At 48.1% G+C, this 22,728-nt stretch overlaps 1 protein-coding gene and 1 long non-coding RNA gene across 4 annotated transcripts; one reads left to right on the forward strand and one right to left on the reverse strand.

Annotated features, from left to right (window-relative positions):
• The first annotated feature begins 45 nt into the window (after window positions 1-45).
• On the forward strand, window positions 46-19,032 carry LOC134361195 (uncharacterized). Of its 3 annotated transcripts, XR_010021391.1 has the most exons (5): window positions 46-288; window positions 4,343-4,501; window positions 6,778-6,845; window positions 15,919-15,980; window positions 18,000-19,032. It is a non-coding gene; the product is annotated as an uncharacterized LOC134361195 (long non-coding RNA). The 3 variants fall into 3 exon arrangements; XR_010021392.1 differs by lacking the exon at window positions 6,778-6,845 and having other exon boundaries at window positions 48-288; XR_010021390.1 differs by lacking the exons at window positions 4,343-4,501; window positions 6,778-6,845 and having other exon boundaries at window positions 56-288.
• On the reverse strand, window positions 7,385-21,321 carry ESYT1 (extended synaptotagmin 1). The gene is made up of 31 exons (XM_063076168.1): window positions 20,855-21,321; window positions 19,034-19,075; window positions 18,707-18,841; window positions 18,512-18,585; window positions 18,309-18,381; window positions 18,061-18,150; window positions 17,844-17,899; window positions 17,287-17,410; window positions 17,022-17,198; window positions 16,815-16,897; window positions 16,475-16,523; window positions 16,254-16,340; window positions 16,061-16,153; window positions 15,755-15,826; window positions 15,493-15,579; window positions 14,448-14,597; window positions 13,970-14,125; window positions 13,663-13,839; window positions 13,461-13,543; window positions 13,092-13,140; window positions 12,893-12,982; window positions 12,674-12,769; window positions 12,332-12,403; window positions 12,151-12,237; window positions 9,606-9,746; window positions 9,306-9,448; window positions 9,101-9,199; window positions 8,886-9,017; window positions 8,701-8,806; window positions 8,446-8,495; window positions 7,385-8,247 (listed from the first exon to the last, which is right to left on the reverse strand). The coding sequence occupies exons 1-31, from the start codon at window positions 21,242-21,244 to the stop codon at window positions 8,208-8,210; spliced, it is 3,303 nt and encodes a 1,100-aa protein (XP_062932238.1). The 5' UTR covers window positions 21,245-21,321; the 3' UTR covers window positions 7,385-8,207.
• Window positions 21,322-22,728: the final 1,407 nt, after the last annotated feature.

Below are 22,728 nucleotides of genomic sequence, written 5' to 3' on the forward strand. Positions count from 1 at the left end.
TAGCCAGGAAGTCTGGGATGTCAAGGGGCGGGGGCAGGGGCACAAAGCCAGTTGGCGGTGGTGAGGATGAGGTAGAGGAGAGATATGCCCGCGTGCCCTCACTCCCCTGGCCTCCTATGGTTCAGGATTCCTGCCCAAGGTCTTCTTCTCTCTTTCCTCCCCTCCCCAAACGCTGGCCAGAACAATGTTCTTTCTGGGGGCAGGGGGAAGAAGCCAGAGATTACCCAGAATGGAGGAGTTAACCTCCAGGGTGAGGACAGGATGCTTGCCAGTGACACTGAGATAGAGGTAAGGCAAAGGAGGGGATCCAGCAACTTTAGACTCTTGAAGGCCCAGGTGGTGGGGGGGCTTGTGTGAACTGATATATGTTAAAGGAGGGTCTGGGAGCAGTGAAAGGGGAAAAAAACAAGCAGCTCTTCTGTCATCCATTCCAGTTTGGTCTGGGGATGACAGATGACCATTTGTGAGGAGTGGGGGTATTTGACCCCACAATCTGATAATCCTCAGTACTTGTAGTCCTTGAGCTCCCTCCCAGCCCAGAACTGGAACTGTGCACAGTATAAAGAAAGAATAGTAATGGAAAGGGGAGTGTGACACTCCCTCCCACCACTGTCTCCTGTGCCCAGTGTTGTTTTAGGGGTGGGAATGGGGACAAAGATCAGGTTTAACACCCACCACCCACACTTCCAAGGACGAAAATCTTTTTCTTAAGCCCATTATCATTCAAGTCAAACAAAAGGTAGGGTGCTTGCTAAATCTGCAGGGACCCCGTGGTGGCACCTGGGGGGAAGGGCGGGCTCTGGGAGACAAAGGGCCTAAATTTTCTAATCCGAAAGGATGAGGGAGCTCTTATGGGCTCCATGAGTACTCACCCCCCAACCAGGGGGATAATAAAAGTCTTGACTGAGGCGCCAGGTCACAAAACTTGCTAGGCGCGCTGGGGTGCAGGTCGAAGTTGGGGGCGTTTGGGAGTGAGAAAGGATTGCTGGCTACTTTTGCTGTGGGGGGAAAGGAGAGGACTTAGGTAGCATTCTGAGAAAGATAGTAGTAGTGATTCTACTTAGGCCCTGGGGTTCAGAGAGTTGATGCTGGGTCTTCCATTAGCAAAAAAAGCGCCTATGAATCTCATTACTGCAAATTGTCCCATTTTTGGAAAACCAGGATCATTCTTCCCGCAGGGAATACACCCATCTCTCACACACACACTCACTCACACACTCCTAAGCCTTAAAGGAAAGCGGTTCTCCCCAGCCCCAAAAAACTCACCATGCGGGGTTCGGGTAAGGGACGGGGGCGGGGTGCAGCTCGGCCCCCGGCACTGAAGGGTTCATTCTGGCTGCCGCGAAGCATGTTGGGAGTTGTAGTCCCCGCGGGTTCGCGGGAAACGCTCTCTCTAGAGCAAAGGCGACGCGGGGGCAGGGGCTTCCGGCCCACGGCGACGGTTGGTGACTCAGGCTCTTTCCAGCGCGCTTTTTCTCCCGGAACTGAAGGGCAGTGTGCAATTTACCCTTCTCACCCCTGACCCTAGGACCCTGTGGGACCCCTCATACAATCCCTCTTACTTATCCCTGGTGAATTCCCCGTTTAGTGAGTGCGTAGATTTTTTCCTGGATATACTCGGAACCAGGGGAAAGGCTGAAGCTGCAGCACGCAGCATGGACGTCAGGTAGCTGCGAGCACTTACTGCCCCGGGGAGAGCAGCTGCGGTCGCTTGCGCTTCCTCTTGCGGTTTGGTAGAAAGAGGACAGAGGCCATTGAGTTGCTGCGTGGCATGGAGTAGTAACTTCCAAAGGTTTTTATTTTTAAAAAATTAGCTGGTCGCTGAGGTATATGTTAAGATTTGCAATTAAGCCCGGTCACTTGACTCAGTCTCTCCAAGCCGAGGCTTCTCCATCCTCTGGTCGCATAGGCGCCATCCTCCTAGGTCTTAAGAAGTCTCCTTGGAACAGAGGGCTGGACACTCCAGCCCTTCACTCTGAGACACCTCTGCCGAGAATTGGAGTTCTCTCATGGCGTTTGTCAAATGCCTCCGTGCTGGGAGGGAACCAGCTTGGACCGGCCCACCTTAACTCACTGGATCGGTAAATACCTGGCTGTCGTGTTGGAGGCTGGAGCTACACGGGCGTGTAAGGAGTGGATCAGAGTGCAAAACTCATGTGAGGGCAGGAGGATGGGCACAAGTGAACTTTACTAGTTGAGGAAGGCCTCGCAGAAGAATAGAAATGGATTTTACAACAGAAATAACGATGATGGTGTTAGGAACCATTCCTGGAGGCCTCCACAGATTAAGTGCTGATGAAGCGGCTAAATTATCAGAGAGGCAGCACAGAGGGTGTGCTAAAGAGTGTGGGCTCAGACCATCCTGCCCAGATTTGAATCCAGGTTCTGCCAGGTACTGGCTGGTAACCTCCAGCGAGTTTAGTTATCTCTCTGGGCCTCAGTTTCCCCATCTGTAAAATAAAGAAAATAGTACCTACCTCTTAGGGCTGTTGGGAGAATTAGATGCGTTAATATTTGTAAAACAGAATAGGCCTGGCACAGCATAAGTGCTATATGAGCTTGTTAAATAAATTTCCTTTAATCTTTCCAACATATGAAGTAGGTGGTATTTTCCCCATTTTACATCCATGAAGGTTCAGTAGGTATGAAGAGATAGAAAGAAGGAATACATTTCTCATAAGTGTTTGGTTGCAAGACTGGGGAAGGGCCACAACACAGATGCCTTTTTGTGTCTTTCATCACTTCTACAGAAGTTGATTTCGAAGATGTGTTTTATTTTTATTTTTTTTAAAGATGACCGGTAAGGGGATCTTAACCCTTGACTTGGTGTTGTCAGCAGCACGCTCACCCACTGAGCTAACCAGCCATCTCTATATGGGATCCGAACCCATGGCCTTGGTGTTATCAGCACCACACTCTCCCGAGTGAACCACGGGCAGGCCCCGAAGATGTGATTTATCTAATTTTTTTTCCCTCCTTTTTCCCCTATCGAGAACCCACTTTTGGCACTTTGCCAAGTATGAGTGTTTATATTCTCAGCTGACTTTCTAGCATTTTCTGTTTTATAGAGAAGTAATGCAAGGAGAAGAGATGAAGACCCTTGGCAAAGACAGATTAGAGGACTATCCATTTTCTATGACATCCTGTCTTTTAATCATAAATAATACAAACTGAGGGCTAGCCGTTTAGCTCAGTTGGTTAGAGCGCTGCCTTGTAACACCAAGATCAAGGGCCAGCCACCAAAAACAAAACAAAATAATAGGAACTGGATTGAACATGGTCTTAACTGGGCATAGGTGATTTATATGTCATGTATGTGGATTATCTGTGACAAATGCCGGTCTTGGGGCCGGCCTGTGGCTCACTCAGGAGAGTGTGGTGCTGATAACACCAAGTCAAGGGTTAAGATCCCCTTACCGGTCATCTTTAAAAAAAAAAAAAAAAAAAACTTTTGACTCTAGGTCTGTGTAAGGGCCTGGGAATCTTTTTGAAATATTTTGGGCCGAGCCCGTGGTGCACTCGGGAGAGTGCGGTGCTCCGGCGCTGGGAGCGCGGCGACGCTCCCGCCGCGGGTTCGGATCCTATATAGGAATGGCTGGTGCACTCACTCACTGGCTGAGTGCCGATTACGAAAAAAGACAAAAAAAAAAGAAAAGAAATATTTTTAGCCTACTGGAAAATACAGAGAATAAACTACCAAAGACACAGGTAACCACAGCATTAATAAATGGAGTGAGCATTTCAAAATGCACATCTGTAGGGCCGACTGGTTAGCTCAGTTGGTTAGGCCACAGCCTTGTCCTTGTTTTGTTTTTTCTTTTTTTGTTTTTGTTTTTGTGTTAAAGCGCAGCCTTGTAACACCGAGTTCATGGGTTCAGATCCCCGAAACTGCCCCCCCAAAAAAGAAAAATTAAAATGTACATCTGATTGTATCATCTTCCTGCTTAAAATCCTTTTATGTGTTTTGATAAAGACTAAATACTTAACAGTGGCCCACAAGAACCAGCACTTTTCAGATACTCCTTGCCTGTACCAGCCACATCTCTACCAGCCACACCTACTAACTTTCACATCTTCAAAGGTGTTATATGTCCTTATTGCACAGATTGTTTTCTTTATCTTTTATGCCCCCTGCCCCCATATACACTGTATTTCCAGAGCACAGTGCCTGGTACATAGAATACTGGAATATTTGTAGAATGAATGGATATCTGGGTGAAAGGGAAGAGTCAGGAATGGACACTGATACAAGTAAGTTGATAGGGAGGTAGGTTGGAGATTCAAGGGATTGAGAGAGTTCAATTTTGTTTTTCTTTTTTTTTTTTTTGTGGCTGGCCAATAGGGGGGAATCCGAACCTGTGACCTTGATGTTATAACAAGATTAGAAAAGAAAATTGGCAAGTGAGGGATTGCTATTGGAGAAAAAAGGATTACTGACAACAAGAAGAAATGATGGTTGTTACTCTGGCAGTGAGAAAAGAGGCAGCAAGATCTATTAAAAGTAGGTAACATTTTTTTTTTTTTTTTTCTAAAAGATGACCGGTAAGGGGATCTTAACCCTTGACTTGGTGTTGTCAGCACCACGCTCAGCCAGTGAGCGAACCGGCCATCCCTATGTGGGATCCGAACCCAGGGCCTTGGTGTTATCAGCACCGCACTCTCCCGAGTGAGCCACGGGCCGGCCCAAAAGTAGGTAACATTTTACCCATCAATTAGCAAGATTTTATAAAATTGTAATCAAGGTTGTATAGAATATATGAAAACACATTTTCAAGTAATGCTGTTGGGAGTGTAGAAAATGTATATAATCTCCTTAGAATACAGTTTGGAAGAATGTTTTAAAAGTTCAACAGTGGGCTGGCTGGTTAGCTCAGTTGGTTAGAGTGTGGTGCTGATAGCACCAAGGTCCAGGGTTCAATCCCTGTACCCGCCAGCTGGCAAAAAAAAAAAAAGTCCAACAGAAGTTGACCCAGCAATTCCACTTATCCTAAGGAAATCATTTGAGGTGTATATAAATATCTTTATGTATGTTCCCATAGTGAATTGCAAAATATTGAGAACTACCTACATTTCTGACAACAGATAATTGGTTAAACTATGGTACATTCATTCTATGGAAGTATATACAACCACTATAAATTATGTTTTCAATAATTTAATTATTGATTATTTAATGCAGGGTAAAAATGCTTATGTGTTAAGTGAAAAAAGGTTATAATATGATTATAATTTATAAATTTGTATTCCTGAACTTACGTTAGCTTTTCCTCCTTGTGTTGCTCACCTCATGGCCTTGAAAAAGACTGCTGCAGTTCCAGGTATCACATCCTTATATGAATGAGTAGTTTATGATGCAAGCAAAAAGAATGGGGCAATAAATGTTTTCTTCTTTTTATTTTGGCATCTGGCCAATACCCAGCCCTTGACCTTGGTATTATAATACCATGTTCTAACCAACTGAGCTAACCAGCCAGCCCTGGCTCTTTTCTTTTGATGCTCCTGTAACCAAATGACTTCCTGTTACATCTTGTTGACCAGAACTGGGTCAGTGTCATCCTGAGTTGCATGGGAGGCTGGGAAAGTGAGTATCTGGCAAAGAGGATCATATTAATCCCTTGGGGCTAGCACACTGCCGCCAGGAATGCTCTGGGGTTCTCTGTATGTAGGGAAGAGGGAAAATAGCTGTTGTGTAGACAACTGTGTTACCACACCCAGTTAATGATGGCACATTGTTTGGTCCAATAAAACCACATTCCGAGTTTGCAAACATCGGTGACAGCGTACCCATATGCAGTCATATCTGCCTTTCTCTGGAAGAGGTACACATCATCAAGGGCTGGCCAGTTATCTCAGTTGGTTAGAGTGCCATCTTGTAACACCAGCGTCAGGGATTAGGATCCCCATACCAGTCAGCCGCCAAAAAAAGTAAAAATCTATGGGTAAAAAGAAAAAAGTATGGATTCTGTATGTGTCAGTGTCAAAAGTCAGCTGTTTTGAGAAATAACAGTATATTTGTTTAATTTCTGATTAGTGACCATTTTTTTCATTTGTTTCATCTTTGTATATATGTGCAACCATGTGCTGAGTTGTGTCTCATCCTGCTTTTACTATGTAGATCAGTACCTCCTCCCTTTTATTTGTTAGGAAAGAGTAGGGACCCTTGTGAGATGGGAGAATTTGTGCCATGTCCTCTGGTTTTTTGGAAATGTAATTACTTGAAGTGATGAACTAGGTCAAGAGTATCTTAAAATCACACATTGCAAAATCCCTGGTTATAGTATCTGAAAACAGCTAGAGCAGCAGGCCTTGGACCACATGCTCAATATCTGATAGTTAGACAAGAGACTTTAACAATTTACGTTCCTCTGCCCTGTGTTTTTGGAGATTTTCCCCTGACATTCTGGAGTGGTGGGGGTGGGGGGAGGCATATGAGACCTACCTCTTGCTCATGGCCAAGGCTTGGGTCCTCTTAAGTTTATGGAAAGGAGGTGGAGAAGGTAGAGGAACCAGCAATGAATACAAAGGAATCACTGAAAACCTAGCAGGATTCAGATCCCCATACTGGCCAGCTGCCAAAAACAAAAAAAGTGAAAACCTAGCAGCTGAGTTAGTGGATGGCGTGGAATGTAAATTCAGTTTTTTCTAATAAAGTGAATTTTGATAACTTGTGGAATTGCACTTAGTCCTTTCCCCCGAGGCAGTTATGAAATCCCCAAGTTCCTATGCCAGTGACCCTGTTTTCAGTAGTTAACTCTTTGTCCATCTCTTATTTGGCAGTTAGAACAGATGGGGCACAGCTTCTGTAGTTTGCATTCCAGGAAGGCTTCTGCAAGGAAGAGTCCAAGGTGAGCACATCCAAATAGGTATAAAATATTTCTCAGCTGCCCATCAGATGGACCAGAACAGCTCTTTTGGAAGTGGTGGGGCATGCCTTGATGGCTCTGAGACACTATGAGCCTGTGCTGTGGGACAGAGCTTCCAGGTTTACCAGGCTTAGGGATCCTTTCCCTAGAAAGCCCATAGTGGTCAGCAGACAAGTTGGATGGGCAACAAACTTCATCACTGTGACTGAAAGTGAGTCTCACCTGAAACTCAACGGCAGCTACTGCACACAGGTCCCTTGACCATCCTCAACAGAACCAACATTCTTGGTGGCTGCAACCTCAGTAGGTTTCGACCATTAATTAAACTGACATGATTCGTGAATTGAACAAAGATTTTTTTTTTGTGGGGGGGGGGTGGCTGGCTGGCACAGGTATCAAACCCTGGACCTTGGTATTGTCAGCATCACGTGCTAAACATTTGAGCTAACAAAGCCTTCTGACAGTTGGAATAAACATCTGATGGGCAGGTTGGATTCCCTGTTAATGAAAACAGCCACAACTGGTTTGAGTATGATGTTTAATGTAAGATACAGTGGATTGGCAGAGGTGGTGCAAAACTAAGAGTATCAGATTCAGTTCCACTCAATAACAGTCTAGGCACTTGAACAAAAAAATTGGCCCTGCAGTCTCGAGTCCTCCAAGGCCCTCTGCATATCACCAGCTAGGGGCTCAAAGACTGATATCCCACTACTTGGAGGCTTGAGTAGAATCCAAGCATCCCCAGTTCCCAGAGTGAATCAAGAGACTGGCCCCAGCCATTATAGCAGGTGTAATTTTCAGGACAGACTTGAGGAAAGTGGGGACAGAAGTGGACATGGGGGCCCAGGTTAATATAACTTTGCTACATGCAGTAGTTCAAGAGGCTCACAGATTGAGAAGTCAGCCTGTCCACCTTCCCACCCACATATTTATCCTCCCTGACTGCTCATGGTAGGGAAGAAGGTGACCATCAAGTTAAAGAAAAAAGATCTTTCCAAAAGTGGTATTTGGCATAAGCTAACATGACTTCTAATGCTGTCAATGGCCAGGCACAGATACAGAAGGCCCTGAGGAGTTGTTAGGAAGGGAGAACAATGTGCAGGCAGAGCAGGAAATAGCCAGCTCTGGTCCCTGCCCAGAGCCCAGAAAGATAAAGACGGTGCAATAAAGGGTGACGTGGTCTTTCTCTTTGGTCAGGCAAAGGCCCTAGTACGGGCCTAGGAGGTGAAAGGGCTGAAAGGTGCAGGCTCTTCCCTCGGGCTCTAGCTGTAGGCTTGTCACACTGAGGTGGTGATACAGTGAGAGGCAAGACAAGACAGCAAGTCAGACTGGTAATCACCAGCCCTAGGAGCTGCCCTTGTCCTTGTCCTCCATCAGGTCATACCTGTGGAAACAAGGAGAGAGGACTCAGGTTGAAAGATGACTCTTATGTGCTCTTGTAAGTCAGACATGATCCAAAGGCTCCTATACTTCATAGAATTAACAGTTACCAGACCAGATTGCATCCTTTTCCCCCTTCCTGTGATTGGGATTTCTCCTACTTAAATATCCAGACCCATTCCCCACCCATCCAGATACTCACCACTGGGCCACACCCTGGGAAAGGTCAGTCTCAGCTAGGTCCACCTGAACCTATGTTGGAGGATAGTAGAGGGGAAGATGTTATTTTGATATCTCCAAAGACCATGTCCTGCCATCACACACTCCTGGTCCCAAACCATTGCAGAGCTGATAGGTCACCTCTAAAGTATCACCTGGTATTCTTCCCTAACAGAGACTACAGTTTTGGTACTAGCAGCTTCTTTTACCTTTGCCATGCCCATCCGTGCCCTCTTACCTTCCCCAGCAGCTCTCGCTCTCTTGACATGAAGGAGGAATTAGACTTCACAGAGACATCCAGCTTTCGCCTGAGGGCCTCGTCCAGGGGCAGCTCCCACTCAAACCTATGGAGGGACTGGGTGTTAGGGAACAGGGGTCCTTCCCAAGCCTGCCACCTCTCCACCTGAATGCCCACTTACTGACCGTTCATCGAATTCAGGATTTAGGGTCCTCTTCTTCTGTGAGGTCTTCCTTTTGGTGCCTCGGTTCTTGTCTGGCAGTAGCAATAATGACACATAGGGGTCAGGGGGATCCCGTCCATTTTGTCGAAGGGCCCTGCAACAGGAGGAAGTAGGTGATAAGGTAACCCAAGGGAAGGGATGGAGGAAATCTGGACGATGGGAGGGCTGGGGTCTCACCGGCAACCGTGAACAATGCTGACCAACTTTCGTTCTTCATTGTAGTACCATACAGTCAGTCTCACCTGACCCAGAGGCCCCACTGGAGCCTCAGGGGGACTGTAGAGAGATGGAAATAGGTCTGGGAGAAGGTAGAGCCTAGGGAACCTGTAACTCCTACTTTATATTCCTGACTGCATCCCATCTTTCTGTCCCAGCCCTTTACCTGTCACTATGTGTTAAGCGCTGCCGGAGCTCTGGGGCTGAGGAGGTGATGTGAGGGAGCACCCCCCAGAGCTCTGGTTCTTCACTCAGAGATGAGGAGCTGTGGCTATGAGCTTCTACTCCTGAGTGCTGGGACACCAGGATCTAGGGGCAAGAAAGCTGTGAGCTGGGCAGAGTTCTCTCAGCTCCCTTGCTATAAGGACACGGCCCTCTGTTCCTACCCTCCTGGGTGTGTCCTTCAGCCGTGAAGGCCCTCCTCCCTGCCTCCCTCTCAACCTGCCCACCATCTCCTGGCACTCACCCCTAGTTGTGCTCTTAGTAGCACTTGCCCCTGACCATTGTTGAGTGCAAACCAGCGGTCCAAGCAGAGCTGGTCAGCCACGAGGAGCTCTGAGAGGGGCAGGGATAAGGAGCCCAGTATGCCAGTCCCCTCACCTCGAACCTGTGGGACAACAGGACAGTGATCAAGAGGCAAATGCACCAATAAGTTATTTAATCCTGGTGTTCAAGGCCCAAATGCTTGGACTGAGGTGGTTTGGGTGAACGATTCCCCTTTGTGAAGGGCAGGGAAGCCATGGTAACAGTTACTGGTCCTTCTTCCTTCATCTCTTAACTGGAGTAGACTGTACTATTTTACTTACTAAGCTTTCACAAATTATACCAGTAATACTTGCACAGGGTAGAGAAAAAAAGCAGTAAAAATGGAATTAAAAGTAAATGTTTAGGGCTGGCTGGTTAGCTCACTTGGTCAGAGCATGGTGTTGGTAAGACCAGGATCAAGAGTTTGGATCCCCATACAGGCCAACCACCAAAAAAGTAAATGTTTCCTGCCCATGCTACCCCCATTGCCATATTCCAAATGTAATGACTTTTAAACCCCTCCTGTTTTCTTTCTTCTAGTATAATTCTAACTAATAAGCCTATATCTCTATTTCATCTCTATTTCATGATTTATCAACTTTATATAGAAAGATGAGGAATTGAGTACATTTTGTACTCTGCTCTACCTTAGCTAGTATTAATAATTACATTATTTTAAATTCTATAAGTTTCCATTTTAATTCATATGATTCTCTACTTACTGTTCTATCTATTTTTGAAGTTTTTTTTTTTTAACTGCTGGCTGGTTCAGGGATCCAAACCCTTGACCTTGGTGTTATGACACCAAGCTCTAACCAACTGAACTAACTGGCTAGCCCTAGAAGGTATTTTTTGACTCCCCACTCCATAAGAAGAGGAAATCAGCACTGTGATGTTACCTTCCACTTACCCTCTCCCTATGTCCCATACCCCTTCACTTTTTTTTTTTTTTTTTTTTTTTAAAAGATGACCGGTAAGGGGATCTTAACCCTTGACTTGCTGTTGTCAGCACCGTGCTCAGCCAGTGAGCAAACCGGCCATCCCTATATGGGATCCGAACCTGGGGCCTTGGTGTTATCAGCACCACACTCTCCCGAGTGAGCCACGGGCCGGCCCACCCCTTCACTTTTTATTCACCTTTCAACCCACTGAAATCTAGTCTCTACTCTATTCAGGCCACTGAAGTTACTCCAGTAATCAGTGACCTCCTAGTTTCCAAAGTCATTGAATAGTTTTCAGTCATCTTATTTTATCTCATAGCACCATTTGGCCACTTCCTCTCTTTTGAAACCCTCTTCTTTTGGTTTCTGTAACCTCTTTCATACCGCTCTGGCTATACTTCAGGACCCTTGAAGGGCTCTTCTTCTTCTGTCTGCCCTTTAATTGTTGAAGTGCCCAACACGTCCATCCTTTGTCTTCTTTTCACTCTGCATACTCCCTAAAAGATCTTGCTACCCATGACTAAAATTGTTGCTTGCTCATAATGCTCCAACAAGGGCCAGCCCGTGGCTCACTTGGTAGAGTGTGGTGCTGATAACACCAAGGCCATGGGTTCGGATCCCTACATAGGGATGGCCGGTTCACTCACTGGCTGAGCGTGGTGCTGACAATGCCAAGTCAAGGGTTAAGATCCCCTTACTGGTCATCTTTTAAAAAAAAAAAAAACACTCCAACAAGAGGGAGAGGGAACAACACTATCTACCTTCTGGATGTCTCCCCTTGGATGTCCCTCAGAGACCTCAGATTCACAAGTTCCCTCTGTGTACTCCCTATGTTAGTAATGGCACCCTTTTCCATCCAGTCACCTGTGCCAGAAACATAGGAGTTAACATATAGGCTGTTCTTTGTTCCTCCCCCGACCAATGTCAAAACAATCACCAAATCCCTTCAGGTCTTTGTCATTTCTTGCTTCAATGACTCTATTAGTCTCTTAACTGATCTACCTGCCATCAGTGTTGTCCTTCCCCAGCTCATTCTTTATCCTGCTGTCAGCATGACCTTCCTAAAACGCACATTTGGATATGTCAACCTTCATTTCTTCGAACGTTTCCCTAAGCCTTTAGGATAAAATCCAAATTCTTTGCATAATGTTGAAAAGCTCCTATGATCATGCTCCTGCCTGCCTCTCTAATCTATAATAAATTTACCTTCCCTCTCTTCTGTTTTCTTCTCAGCCTGAGACAAAAAGGACGGTTTTCCTGTCCTCTTTTTCTTGGTCAGAGCCTGCTGACCCTTAAGCTCAAGGGTCATCTATGGATACCTTTCCTACTACCCCCACCTTTTCCCCGGGCTGTTATAACCCCTCCTTTTCCCCCCACAGTGCCTTTTACCTCAGTTATCATTCTGAACTTATTTTCTGGTTGTTTTTCTCCCAAAACAGAGTGCAAGCTCCATAAAGATAAGAACTCAGTCTTTTATCTCTGAATGCCCTGTGCCTGGCCCATGGCAGGAATCTGCTAAATATCTGTAGAATGAATTTATAGTACCTGCAACTCCAGGCTCTCAGTGTGTGGTTTCCTGATGAGAAAGGAGACACTCTCATCCCAGACAGGGGCTGAAGTTTGGGAAATAGTCTGGTGGAGATGACAGGTTATGATCAGTGGTTGATACCCTCTCCTCTACTCCTCTTATCCCTCCCGTTCTTAACCCTGCAGCATTTCCTAATACCTTGGTTTTATGAGAAGTATCTCCCACAGTGAGAGTAGCATAAGGGCTGGGAGGCTTGGTGCCTTTTCTGAGCTGTAAAGGAAATATTGTGATCATCTTAAATTTGGACCTAGTTAGGCAGATTCCCCCTCCCCTGCCAAATTATATCCATAGCCAGTGGCCATGTCTCCTTTATCACTTGACAGCCACTACTCTCGTGGCTGACAGACAATTCTTCCCACCCCAGCCCACGCTCAGAAAGAGAGGGGGCCATTTACTATTCCAAACATACCAGGAGCATCCAAACTTGAGGGAGGTGGAAAAAGAGCCAGGGAGCTATGGGGTGTAGGAAGCAGATCTCACCAGTAGGTCCTCTGCCCGCTCCAGATAGACAGATAGCAGGGCCGATGCCAGTTCTGCACTCTTCTGAGTCTGGATCAAACTGTTTACCTGCAGCACCTGGGAGAAGGCACATGGGGTGGTAACTGACATCCTGGGGCCTGGCATGTGCCTTGAAAGCTGAGGTAAGAGCCCACCCTGGCCCATCCTGGGTTCCTTTCTTCCTCCAGTCTCCTTCCTTACCTCCTCTAACTCAGCAGCAGTAGGACGGTGGGTCAGACGCTCCAGGCGCAAATGCAGACGGCCTGATAGGACATCCTCCAGGGTCAGCCACTGTGGAAATAGGCAGAGTGAAGACTTGGAGATGCTGGGACAAGGGAATTATGAGAATGAGGAATGGGTCAATATCAGGAGGGACTGTTGATTCTAATCCCACACTCACCTTATCAAGGAAGCCACTGTTAAGGACTGTGGTGAGACTCACTTTACACCTTTTTGGGAGAAAGATTAAGACAAGAGGTGGATGATCAGAACCAAGTCTGTCTCTGGGCTGGCCCGTGGCTCACTAGGGAGAGTGTGGTGCTGATAACACCAAGGCCCCGGGTTCGGATCCCATATAGGGATGGCTGGTTAGCTCACTTGGGAGAGCGTGGTGCTGACAACACCAAGTCAAGGGTTAAGATCCCCTTACCGGTCATCTTTGGGGAAAAAAAAAAAAAAAAAAAGAACCAAGTCTGTCTCTCTCTGAGGCCAGATTCCATGGCCTACAGAGGCCCTGCCTGTCTGCCCACCTGGACTCCCACGCTCTCACCTGCCCAGAAAATCATCCTTGTCCAAGTCCTTGTCCAAAACCTCAATCTCTAGCTCTTGGCCTGGAACTGATGTGACAATCACCTAGTGGGAGAAAACAGTGCAGAAGAAAGGGGATCTTCTCCTTTTCCTCTCCAAATGACTGGACTCCCCCAGAGGTTTTTGGACCACTCTCAAAGCTGGGGGTAGGACTCAATTCTGACCTCAAAAACCTCATTCCAGCGAGGATTGAGATCTTCCCGAATGACACGGCTCCGGAAGCTTCGTCCTGCCAGCTTTAGTTTGACATAGGGGTCTGACTTGCCCTTCACCAGTCCCCCCAAGAAACGGTCTTTGGCAATTAGGTCCTGGGCCTCTAATACATGGATCCGGAGCACATTCTGCAAAAGGGACAGATGGGGCACCAGAGGGCAGTCAAAGGGAGAGAGACCTGGCAGAACCAGCCATGAAACAGGTTTGGCACACTTAGGGTGGTCAAACGATCTTGGTGCTTTCCAGAGATAGCCTCACCTCAGTCCCAAAGTGGCTGTTGGGAGTAGTGTGACAGGCTCGAGGTGGGATATCCACACTGCTGCCTGTCTGAGGGCTCTCATTGTCCAGGTCCCAAGCACCAAGAGTACCAGGCACAGCGGGGAAGCACAGTTCTGATGAGTCCAAGAACAAGATCTGGGAAAGGCAGTGTGATTGTTGAATCAAAGAAGTGCAACTAGCCACCAGCAGGCAAGGCATGTGGGGCTTGGAGAGCAAAGCAGGGGCTCTGACAGGGAAACCAGGTCCCTGCGTTGGCTGGGATCATCTCTAGAGTGTTCCTTCCACACCTACCCTGACTCACACACCATTCCTTCCACCAGTCAGATCCACAAACATTTTTTGTGTGTCTGCTCAGTGCTCCTACATATACTAGCTCATTTAAGACCCGTCCTTACTCTTAATACCAAGGAATCCACAGCCTTTCCGAAACCCCTCAGCACTTCCTCCATTTCCATACCCTCATGACTAGTTTCATGTAGAGCCTGGAATTTGGGCCAGAGCTGCTGAGCTGGAACCACTGGTCCAGAGTCAGTTCAGGGGCAGTCAGCAGGCGAGCCAGAGGCAGGGTGAGTGCCCCTAAAGTCAGGGCCCTGGAGTCATCCTTCACCTACAGGCATAGGAGAAAGGAATGTAGTGAAAGGATTAGGGGAAAGAGAGGCATACTGCAGAAATTATAATATGGTTCCAGATTCATTCCTCTCCATACCAATCACAAACCTTTTGCTCCACTCAGGGCCATCTTTTTACAGTCCTCTCCCATTCCACGATCCCTTCCGCCTTTGCTCACTCTGTTCCCACTGCTTGGAAAGTTCTCTTTCTCCTCCCCTCTGTAAATTCTACTTATCCTTCAAGGCCCAATTAAAATCCTACTTCCTTTACAAAATCTCTCTAGTTACACCAACCTCTGTACTTTCCTCTTCCCATCCTTAGTACCATACTATGGGTATTTTACTCCCACTAGTTAATGTTTAATTGTTCTCAGGTGGGTTTATATACGTGTCTCTTGTCTATGAAACTGGCCAGTAAGCTCTGTGAAGCAGACACTATGTTTCATGCTCTTTCTTTTTTTTTTTTTAAAGATGACCGGTAAGGGGATCTTAACCCTTGAGTTGGTGTTGTTAGTACCACGCTCACCCAGTGAGCTAACCGGCCATCCCTATATGGGATCCGAACCCGGGGCCTTGGTGTTATCAGCCACACTCTCCCAAGTGAGGCACGAGCTGGCCCCATGCTCTTTCTATGACCTTTAAAATGCTGGGTGTTAACAACTTTATTGAGGCATAATTTATATACCACAAAATCACTCATTTTAAGTATATAATTCCCAAGTATAAAAAGTGATTCTAGAGAGATAGGTGGGGAAAAGTGGAGAGAGATGTGGGAAGTCTAGGTAGATGGATTGAAAATCGGGATCAAAGGAGAAAAAGGAGAGAAAGAAATGGTACAGATCTGGGAAGACAGAATAGGTTACTCAGGAGGGGACGACTAGGTGATTATCTCACCTGCACATCAAGCTCCTGGCTTCGAGGGTCTTGCAGGAAGAACCGGAAAGCTGCCTCCCACACTGGGCAACTGGTGCTATAGACAGACTGAAGATGTGGAGGATGGGATTAAGGGTATTTACCATAGCACCATTCCTGTTTCTCCAGAAAATCCTTGCACTTACAGGCATTCTAAAGGGGAGAATTTATCCCAAGAACAGCTCTCTCCCCCCACCCCACCCCACATGCATAAGACCTCCCACAATGATGTGCTGGCCCTCACCTTGCTCTCCTGGGTCACATCCTGAATTGACAGTTGTACCATGGGGTTGGGTTCCTTATTACCCTTCTTCAGCTATTGGGGGGTAGAATTCAGAAGTCATCATGTTGTGTGTTTTTGGTTTTGTTTTGGAAAAGGTGGGATCTCATCAGAATCTTTTCCTTAAGGTGGATCTGATCCCCTCCTTGGAACCCTTGTGTTACATGTTGCTGCTTCTGGAGCAAAGCAGGTAGGGGCATTTACATCCTCAGCAAGGGAGGGTGTGGGAATGTTGCACCCAGGGCTCCCTGTTCACCAAGCCAAACTCACAGGAAGATCCTGGGCCCGATCCAGGTAGACAACTAAGATGGCAGCTGATGGGGGCTCTGGTCGAGAGGAGACTCCCCGATTCCACTGTAGAACCTGGGGTGGGGTGGCAGTAGTCAGACCTTGGTCCCCCCCAGTGCCCAATACTTCCAGCCAGCTATTTCTCTCCCAACTTCCTGTTTCCCATGTGGCTTACCTGTTCCAATTTTTCTGCATCTGGCAAAAGCGACAGCCATTCTAGTCTCAAGTGAACTTGGCCTTGTCCACCTTGTAGAGGGAACCACTGGAGGGAGATGTAGAAGAAAGAGGGGTGTAGTAGAGATCAGATACCTACCTGACCACTTCCCCACCAATGTAGCAACTAATGTCTGCCCAAAGGGTGAGATCACTCCCCACCATCCTCTTCTCCCAACTTACATCATCCAGTACTCCAGCCTGTAAAACCTTCCCTACATCCAGCTTCATTCTGCAGGGAGGGAACAGGGGAGGGTAGTGAGAGGGAGGAAAGGGGGGGATGTTGTAATTAGCATGTCAATGGCCCTCCACTCACTCATCCAGAAGTAAGAGGCAGATCTTAGACTCCCTTCTCCTTACACTCAGAAGATATTTACCAGTGTGCACGCATGGTGGGGATGAGGGGTAGAAAGGTTGGGAAGGAAAATTATACATGATTCCCAGGCCCAGAAAACAATTTTAATTACCTCTGGGACCTTAGTAGCATTGGGACTTTAGAATCCTAACATAGGCAGAGTCTCACCTGCCCAGAAAGTCATCTTTATCTGGATCCTTGTCAAACACCTCCACCTCAATCTCCTGCCCTGGGACCTCATGTACCATCACCTGGAGGACATAGAGAGATAAGGGTGTCATGGGCTGCAACTGTGAGGATCATCCAATCAGCCTCTTCCCTCACAACCTCCTGGGGCTCCTCGTTTCACACAGCCCCACTCCTCAGATCTCTCACCTCATAAGTCTCTCCCCACTGGGGGTTGAGTTCCTCATCGATGACACGACTGCAGAATGTCTGGGTGCCCAAACGCACAAGTGCATAGGGGTCTGACTTGCCCTCAATCAGGCCCTTCACATATTTGTCCTTGGAACTCAACCCTCGAGCAGCCAGCAGGTGAATACGAATAATGCCCTGGGGATAGGAATTACATGGTAAAAAACTAAGGACCCAGCACAGGATTCCTGAGAGAAAGATCCATCTACGGGGGGAGAGGCCATACCCTGGGCAGAGGGGAACGCAACTGGGCCACATCGTGAAGGTCAGGCACAAGAGGCACCAATAATCGGTTGGGCAACACGAGGAAGGCAGCAATGGAGTCCATGATCATGGTGTCAGAGACTGAGCTGAATGGGGGAGTAGAAAAGAAGTGGGTATGGCCCTAACCTCCAATTTTCCCCCAAACCAACTAGGTTTCCCATAGCCAAGAGAGACCTAAACCTATAAAGAAGTCCTTTCTTGAAAATCCTTTTTGCTGCTCTTCTACCCTAATTCCCCACCTACTGCTCTGTCCCTTCTTCTTTGCCATCCACAGCTCTTCTTTCTCTTTCTACCCCTGCTGAGCAGTCTTCAGCCCCCTTCATTCCCTACCAAAATACACACTCTCCTCACAGAAGAAAAATCATAGTATGAAATTTTTCAGGGATATTTGTCTTATCTCCCCAACTAAATTCAAGGCTCCTGGAGGGCACACGCTGCATCTTTCACTGCTTTGTATCCCTGAAACTACCCCAACTCAGGGCTGGAACACTTAGCAGGTGCTCAGTAAGTCCTTGATACCTAAGTCCTGGGATATCCAGCAGGTTGGTCATCCCTGTCCAGTTGATGTCTAGGGTCTGGAAGGAAAGAGCAGGGGTGTGAGGACAGATATCATGGGGCAAGGTCACACCACCCATCTGATATGCTTCTTGTCAATTCTCTTCTCATTCCCCACAGTTGGCAACTGTCACCCTCAGTTTTCTCTGCTTCCCCGTCCCCCCTCAATGTTTTCCCTTACCGGGCGCCGGATAAAGAACATTGACACAGCTCCCACGATGGGAAGGTCCCCAATGAGTGGCTCAAGAATCACTCGCAAGATGCCATGTATCTGGGACAAGAAGAGAAGATCAAGGCCTTTCCCCAGAAAAGGTCCTCTGTCCTCCCAGAGACTTCCCCAGGCTTGGTTTTTCAACGTGCCACTTCCCATATGCCATGAAACTTAGAGCAAAGACTCCCTATTATGTGGGCCCCTGACATCTGCCCCACCTGCATGCCCTTGACTCCTGCTTTGCAGAAATATTTCTTCACTTCCACATCAATCTGCACATCACCTACATAGCTGTGAGTTGGTGAAGAAGAGAATAAAGAGAGTTAGTATGAGGCTAAAGTGGGGAATAGGGATAGTGAAATAGCCAGGAGTGATGAGGATACATTGAAGGGGAAAGAGGAAGAGTGGTGAGTGACTTTACCTGATATTCAAGTCCAGCAGAATCTGCTCTTTTCTCTGACCAGGGTGAACCTTGACTCCTATGATACGCAATGGCTGGAAAGAGATGAATTCTTGAGGGAGGAAGAACAGGAAGGAGTACCTCAGCCCCCTCTGAGCCACCCACCCTCCCTGTCCCATCTCCTTCCTTTCAGTACTTTCCTTTCTGCACACATACCTTTTCACCCAGTTCCACTCGTGTAAATGTAAATGTTTGCAGGTGGGGGTTAGATCCCCGAATAGCCGGGGCCACAGTTTCAGCCAGAAGCTTCTCCATATACTGGCCAAGGAAGGGCCAGACCTGGGCCACAATCTGGGAGGAAAGGGAGATGGTCATAGGAGAGCCCAATCTTTTCTCTAAAGGCAAGTGCCTTCAGAATCTTCCCCACAGAGAGCATTGGGGACTAGGCTGGGGTTAGAATTGAGGTGTTACAGGGTCCAGTAAGAAGAAAAACCCCCCATTCTCTCGTTATGAAAAATAAAAACCAGAACAATTAATTCTCACCTTATTTAGCCATTCAGCCTTTTCCACATCTGGGAAGCTGACCTGGAGGTGGGGAAGGCAGAGACAGTGATGAACATGCCCTCTGCCTATGGTTTCCAAACCCTCAATCTTGGTGTGATAACACTTTGCTCTAACCAACTGAGCTAATCAGCCAGCCCTAATTTAACATCTTTGTTTTTTGTTTTTTTGGGCAGCTGACAAGTAAGGGGATCCAAACCTGTGACCTTGGTTTTACAAGGCTGTGCTCTAATCAGCTGAGCTAGTTGGCCAGCCTCCACCTGTCTTTCCTACTAAGATGGTGGTGGTGGGATGCCCACAGAAGAGAGGAAGCATGTGAGTGTGACGGCGACTCCTCCCACCCAGGGGTTGGGGGAGGGGTGGGATGTCCCAAGCTTTTATTCCTCACAGAATTTGGGGGATGAAGTCTCTTTAATAAGGGAAGCTGACAGTGTGTAGGCCACACAAAGTTGCTTAGTGGATAGCTCAGGGATGTGAAATGACAGCTGCTGGGGTAGAGTGGAGGAGAGAGGAGAAGGACATATTCTTTTTGGAGGGGGAGTTACAGGGAATCCTGAGATTGAAGAAGTCCTGTTTCCTTTTTCCAGCCTTCCCTCCTCCCCTCAGGTGGGGCCTTTATAGCCAGAAGGTGAAGCAGGAAGCAAATCCTTGAGTCAGGGAGGGTCCAGAAGAGCTAATTAGGTCCTGGCCTTGTGTTCATTTGTTCTTTTTTTTTTTTCTTTCCTTTCTCTCTTTCTTCCTCTCTTCCTTTTTTCAGTGTGACTCTTTTATGGGAAAGAAGGACACCTATACTTTGTATTGGGAGGTAGGAAGATTAGTTTTCACGATGAGGAGCAGGACGAACAGACACTTGCTGCCTTGGCTACAGGTCCCCTAGGACTTTTCTCCCCCTTTCTCCTCCCCAGTCCGGGGCCTGGGAAGCATAGCTGTGTCTGCCTAGCGTAAATTTTGATCCCTCTCTTCTGCCACTCCCGCTAGACTGGCACCTCTGCTGGGAAGGGCGGGGTAACGGGATCTGCTTCTGCAAGGCCAGACGGAAGGCATCTGCCTCGCCTCAGAACAGAAGACGGGGCGCAGAAATGAGGGTCTTGGCCCCAACCGAACAAGCGCAGCCCACAGTCCGGAAAAGGGTGGGGCCGCCAGGGGCGGGTGCAGTGTGGGCAGCGGGCTCTGCAGCAGCCGCACTATCCTCTTCCCAGCACCCCCGCCCTTTGTCCAACAGCCGCCCCTGCTGCGCTGCAGCCCGGCTGCTTGAGGCTGGAAGCGATGGCTGGAGGGCCAGTCCAGGTGCCGGGGCAGTGCTCCTGGGACTGGGTCCCAGCAGGGACTTGGGGATAAGAGCGGTAAAAGGGAGAATCTTATGGCCTTAAGTAGGTAAAAAGTCTTGAGGATAGGAGAGGCGAGGAAACCCTCGCGGTAACGGGGACTGGGATGCTCAGGAGCAGCAATGGCGCGAGTAGCACCAGAAGCCAAGAGGGGGGTTCGAGGCGGCTTGGCTAGGGAGAGCCTCTGCTGAGACGGGGTCCCCAGATGTTATTACTGCTGTTGCCTAAGAGTACAGGAAGAAGTCCTGATTCTATGAAAGGATCCAATCTGGGCGTGCGGAAGGAGTGGGGAGAGAATGTCGTCTGTTCCAAGAATGGTCCGTCCCAGCAGGCAGGCGGCTAGCGGGGAGAGAGGGGAAAGTCTGGTGCCTACTTTCCCAAGGTGGGGAGCTGACTTTAGGGATGGGGAGTGAGAGCCCAAGAACTGAGGGGCTGGAAGGGGGCTATGCTGCACCGGGGGCTGAGGGTGGGTACTCACCCAGGCAGGTAGCTCTCTATGGCTCATATAAAGTGTTTTCGCTGTGAGCCGCTCCTCGTCATCCAGTAGCTGCCTCGCTGCTCGAAGGCTCCGTTCTTTCTCGTCGCGGACCCGACGCCAGCCCAGGTACAGGGCGAGGCCGAAGAGCACGAAGCCCACGCTGAGTCCCACTGCCCCGGCCAGGTACACCGGCACCAGCACCAACAACCGCCGCCCGAACGAGGTCAGCAGGGCCAGCGCCTCACCCGCCGCACCTGGCCCGGCAGGTTGGCCCCCGGAATCCGGGTCCGATGTTGTATGAGCAGCGGGGGAGTGGCCAGGGGGGTCGGAGGAAGCAGAGGGCTTGGGCATGGGGCTGGGGCTGGAGCCCTCTCCAGGAGAGAGCTCCATACTGCCACCTCTGGGAGGACCCGCCCGCCCCACTGACCAGCTGGAGGTTGCCTGATATTGATGCCAGTCCCGCTCTGCAAAGCGAGATCCCCCAGGTTGCGGGAGGGGACTTCAAGCCACGCCCACTCCTTTGACGGTTTAGGTTGGTCTGCGCCGCACAGACCGAGGTGGAGTCAAAAGGTCGAAACTCCACCCCTCTTCCGCGGGGAAGAGGCTTCGGAAGGCAGGCCCTCCCTGATTGGGCCAGAGTGCCAAGATGGGAGGTCTGGAATGGCGGGAAAAGGAAGAAAGGGACTAAAGGGCGGCATTTGATTGGCCAGGAAGACAAAGAGGCGGGGCGTAACATTTAAAGAGAGGCGGGACCAAGCGCTCCCCCCCGTAGGATTGGAGTGTCTATGGTATGACGTCATGCAGAGGCGTACGGCCAATTACTCCGCTTTAGAGAGAGCTGGAGTGCGAATTTGAAGGGCTGTGGAGGGTTCGGATTTCCTTCATCCATTCGGACGGTTGGCAGGATTTGGTCTGGGATTCCTATATATTCACTTGTGAACTTTCCCTAGTTTTTATACTCAAAGCACATTCCTTATTCAGTTTTCTCCTGGCTGCCCTTACAAAAGGAAAGGAATGATCCTATTTGGAATGAAAGTGTTTGATGACCGATCCTGTCTATCCAGTCCCGAATCCCATACCTTGTCTGTTCAGTGTAACTGACTCTAGAGAAAACTGGAGTATCAGAGAATTACAGAGTTGAGATAATCTTGCCTTCAGGGAAGAAAAAGAGAGCGGAAGAGTGAATAGGAAGTGAGGCTTTATTTCTTTTCGGAAATCTCCAAGAGTTAGTCATCTCTATCACAGAGGATGAATTAAGAATAAATCGGTTCCAAAAGGGGGGGTAGGCGACTCAACTGCAGTAGAAATTATTACATTTTCCAAGAATTTCCTGAACTTCAGGAACTTCTAGGACACTAAAATGAGGAATCAAGAGTAGTGAGACATTTGCCTGAGTTAGACGAAAGGTTTGGAATACAGTCAAGTGTAGAACTAATGCAATTCTGCATTGTACTGTGAGTTTAGGAAGGAAAAAGAGCAGGGTACACTGATGATGACTATTATTACATTAACTGGCCTTAGAGGTGGAGTGTTGTCCAGGGACCTAGAAACTATACTGATTGGAAGCTGAGGAGGGAAGGATTGATCATGATTATCTTTTAATGCTGTATATATGGGGCTTATTGTGTTATTCTGTCTGATGCAGCAGGGGAACTAGGGTTGATTGTTGGGGAGAAACCAGATCTGCAGCTGATACATTTTTATCTGGCTCTGCAGGGCACAGATTTCATCACCCTGTGGTTTCTTCGAAGCTGCTTAAAACCTGTCCCTACCCAGCCTCCTTCCCTTAATCTTAAATTTTCTCACTTCCCTTTCTCTACTTCCCTGGGGCTGGCAGTATGTAAACTGCTTTATTGTTTGTAGCACCTCATCCT

Source organism: Cynocephalus volans, chromosome 12, assembly GCF_027409185.1.
Source record: "Cynocephalus volans isolate mCynVol1 chromosome 12, mCynVol1.pri, whole genome shotgun sequence".
Lineage (NCBI taxonomy): Eukaryota > Metazoa > Chordata > Mammalia > Dermoptera > Cynocephalidae > Cynocephalus > Cynocephalus volans.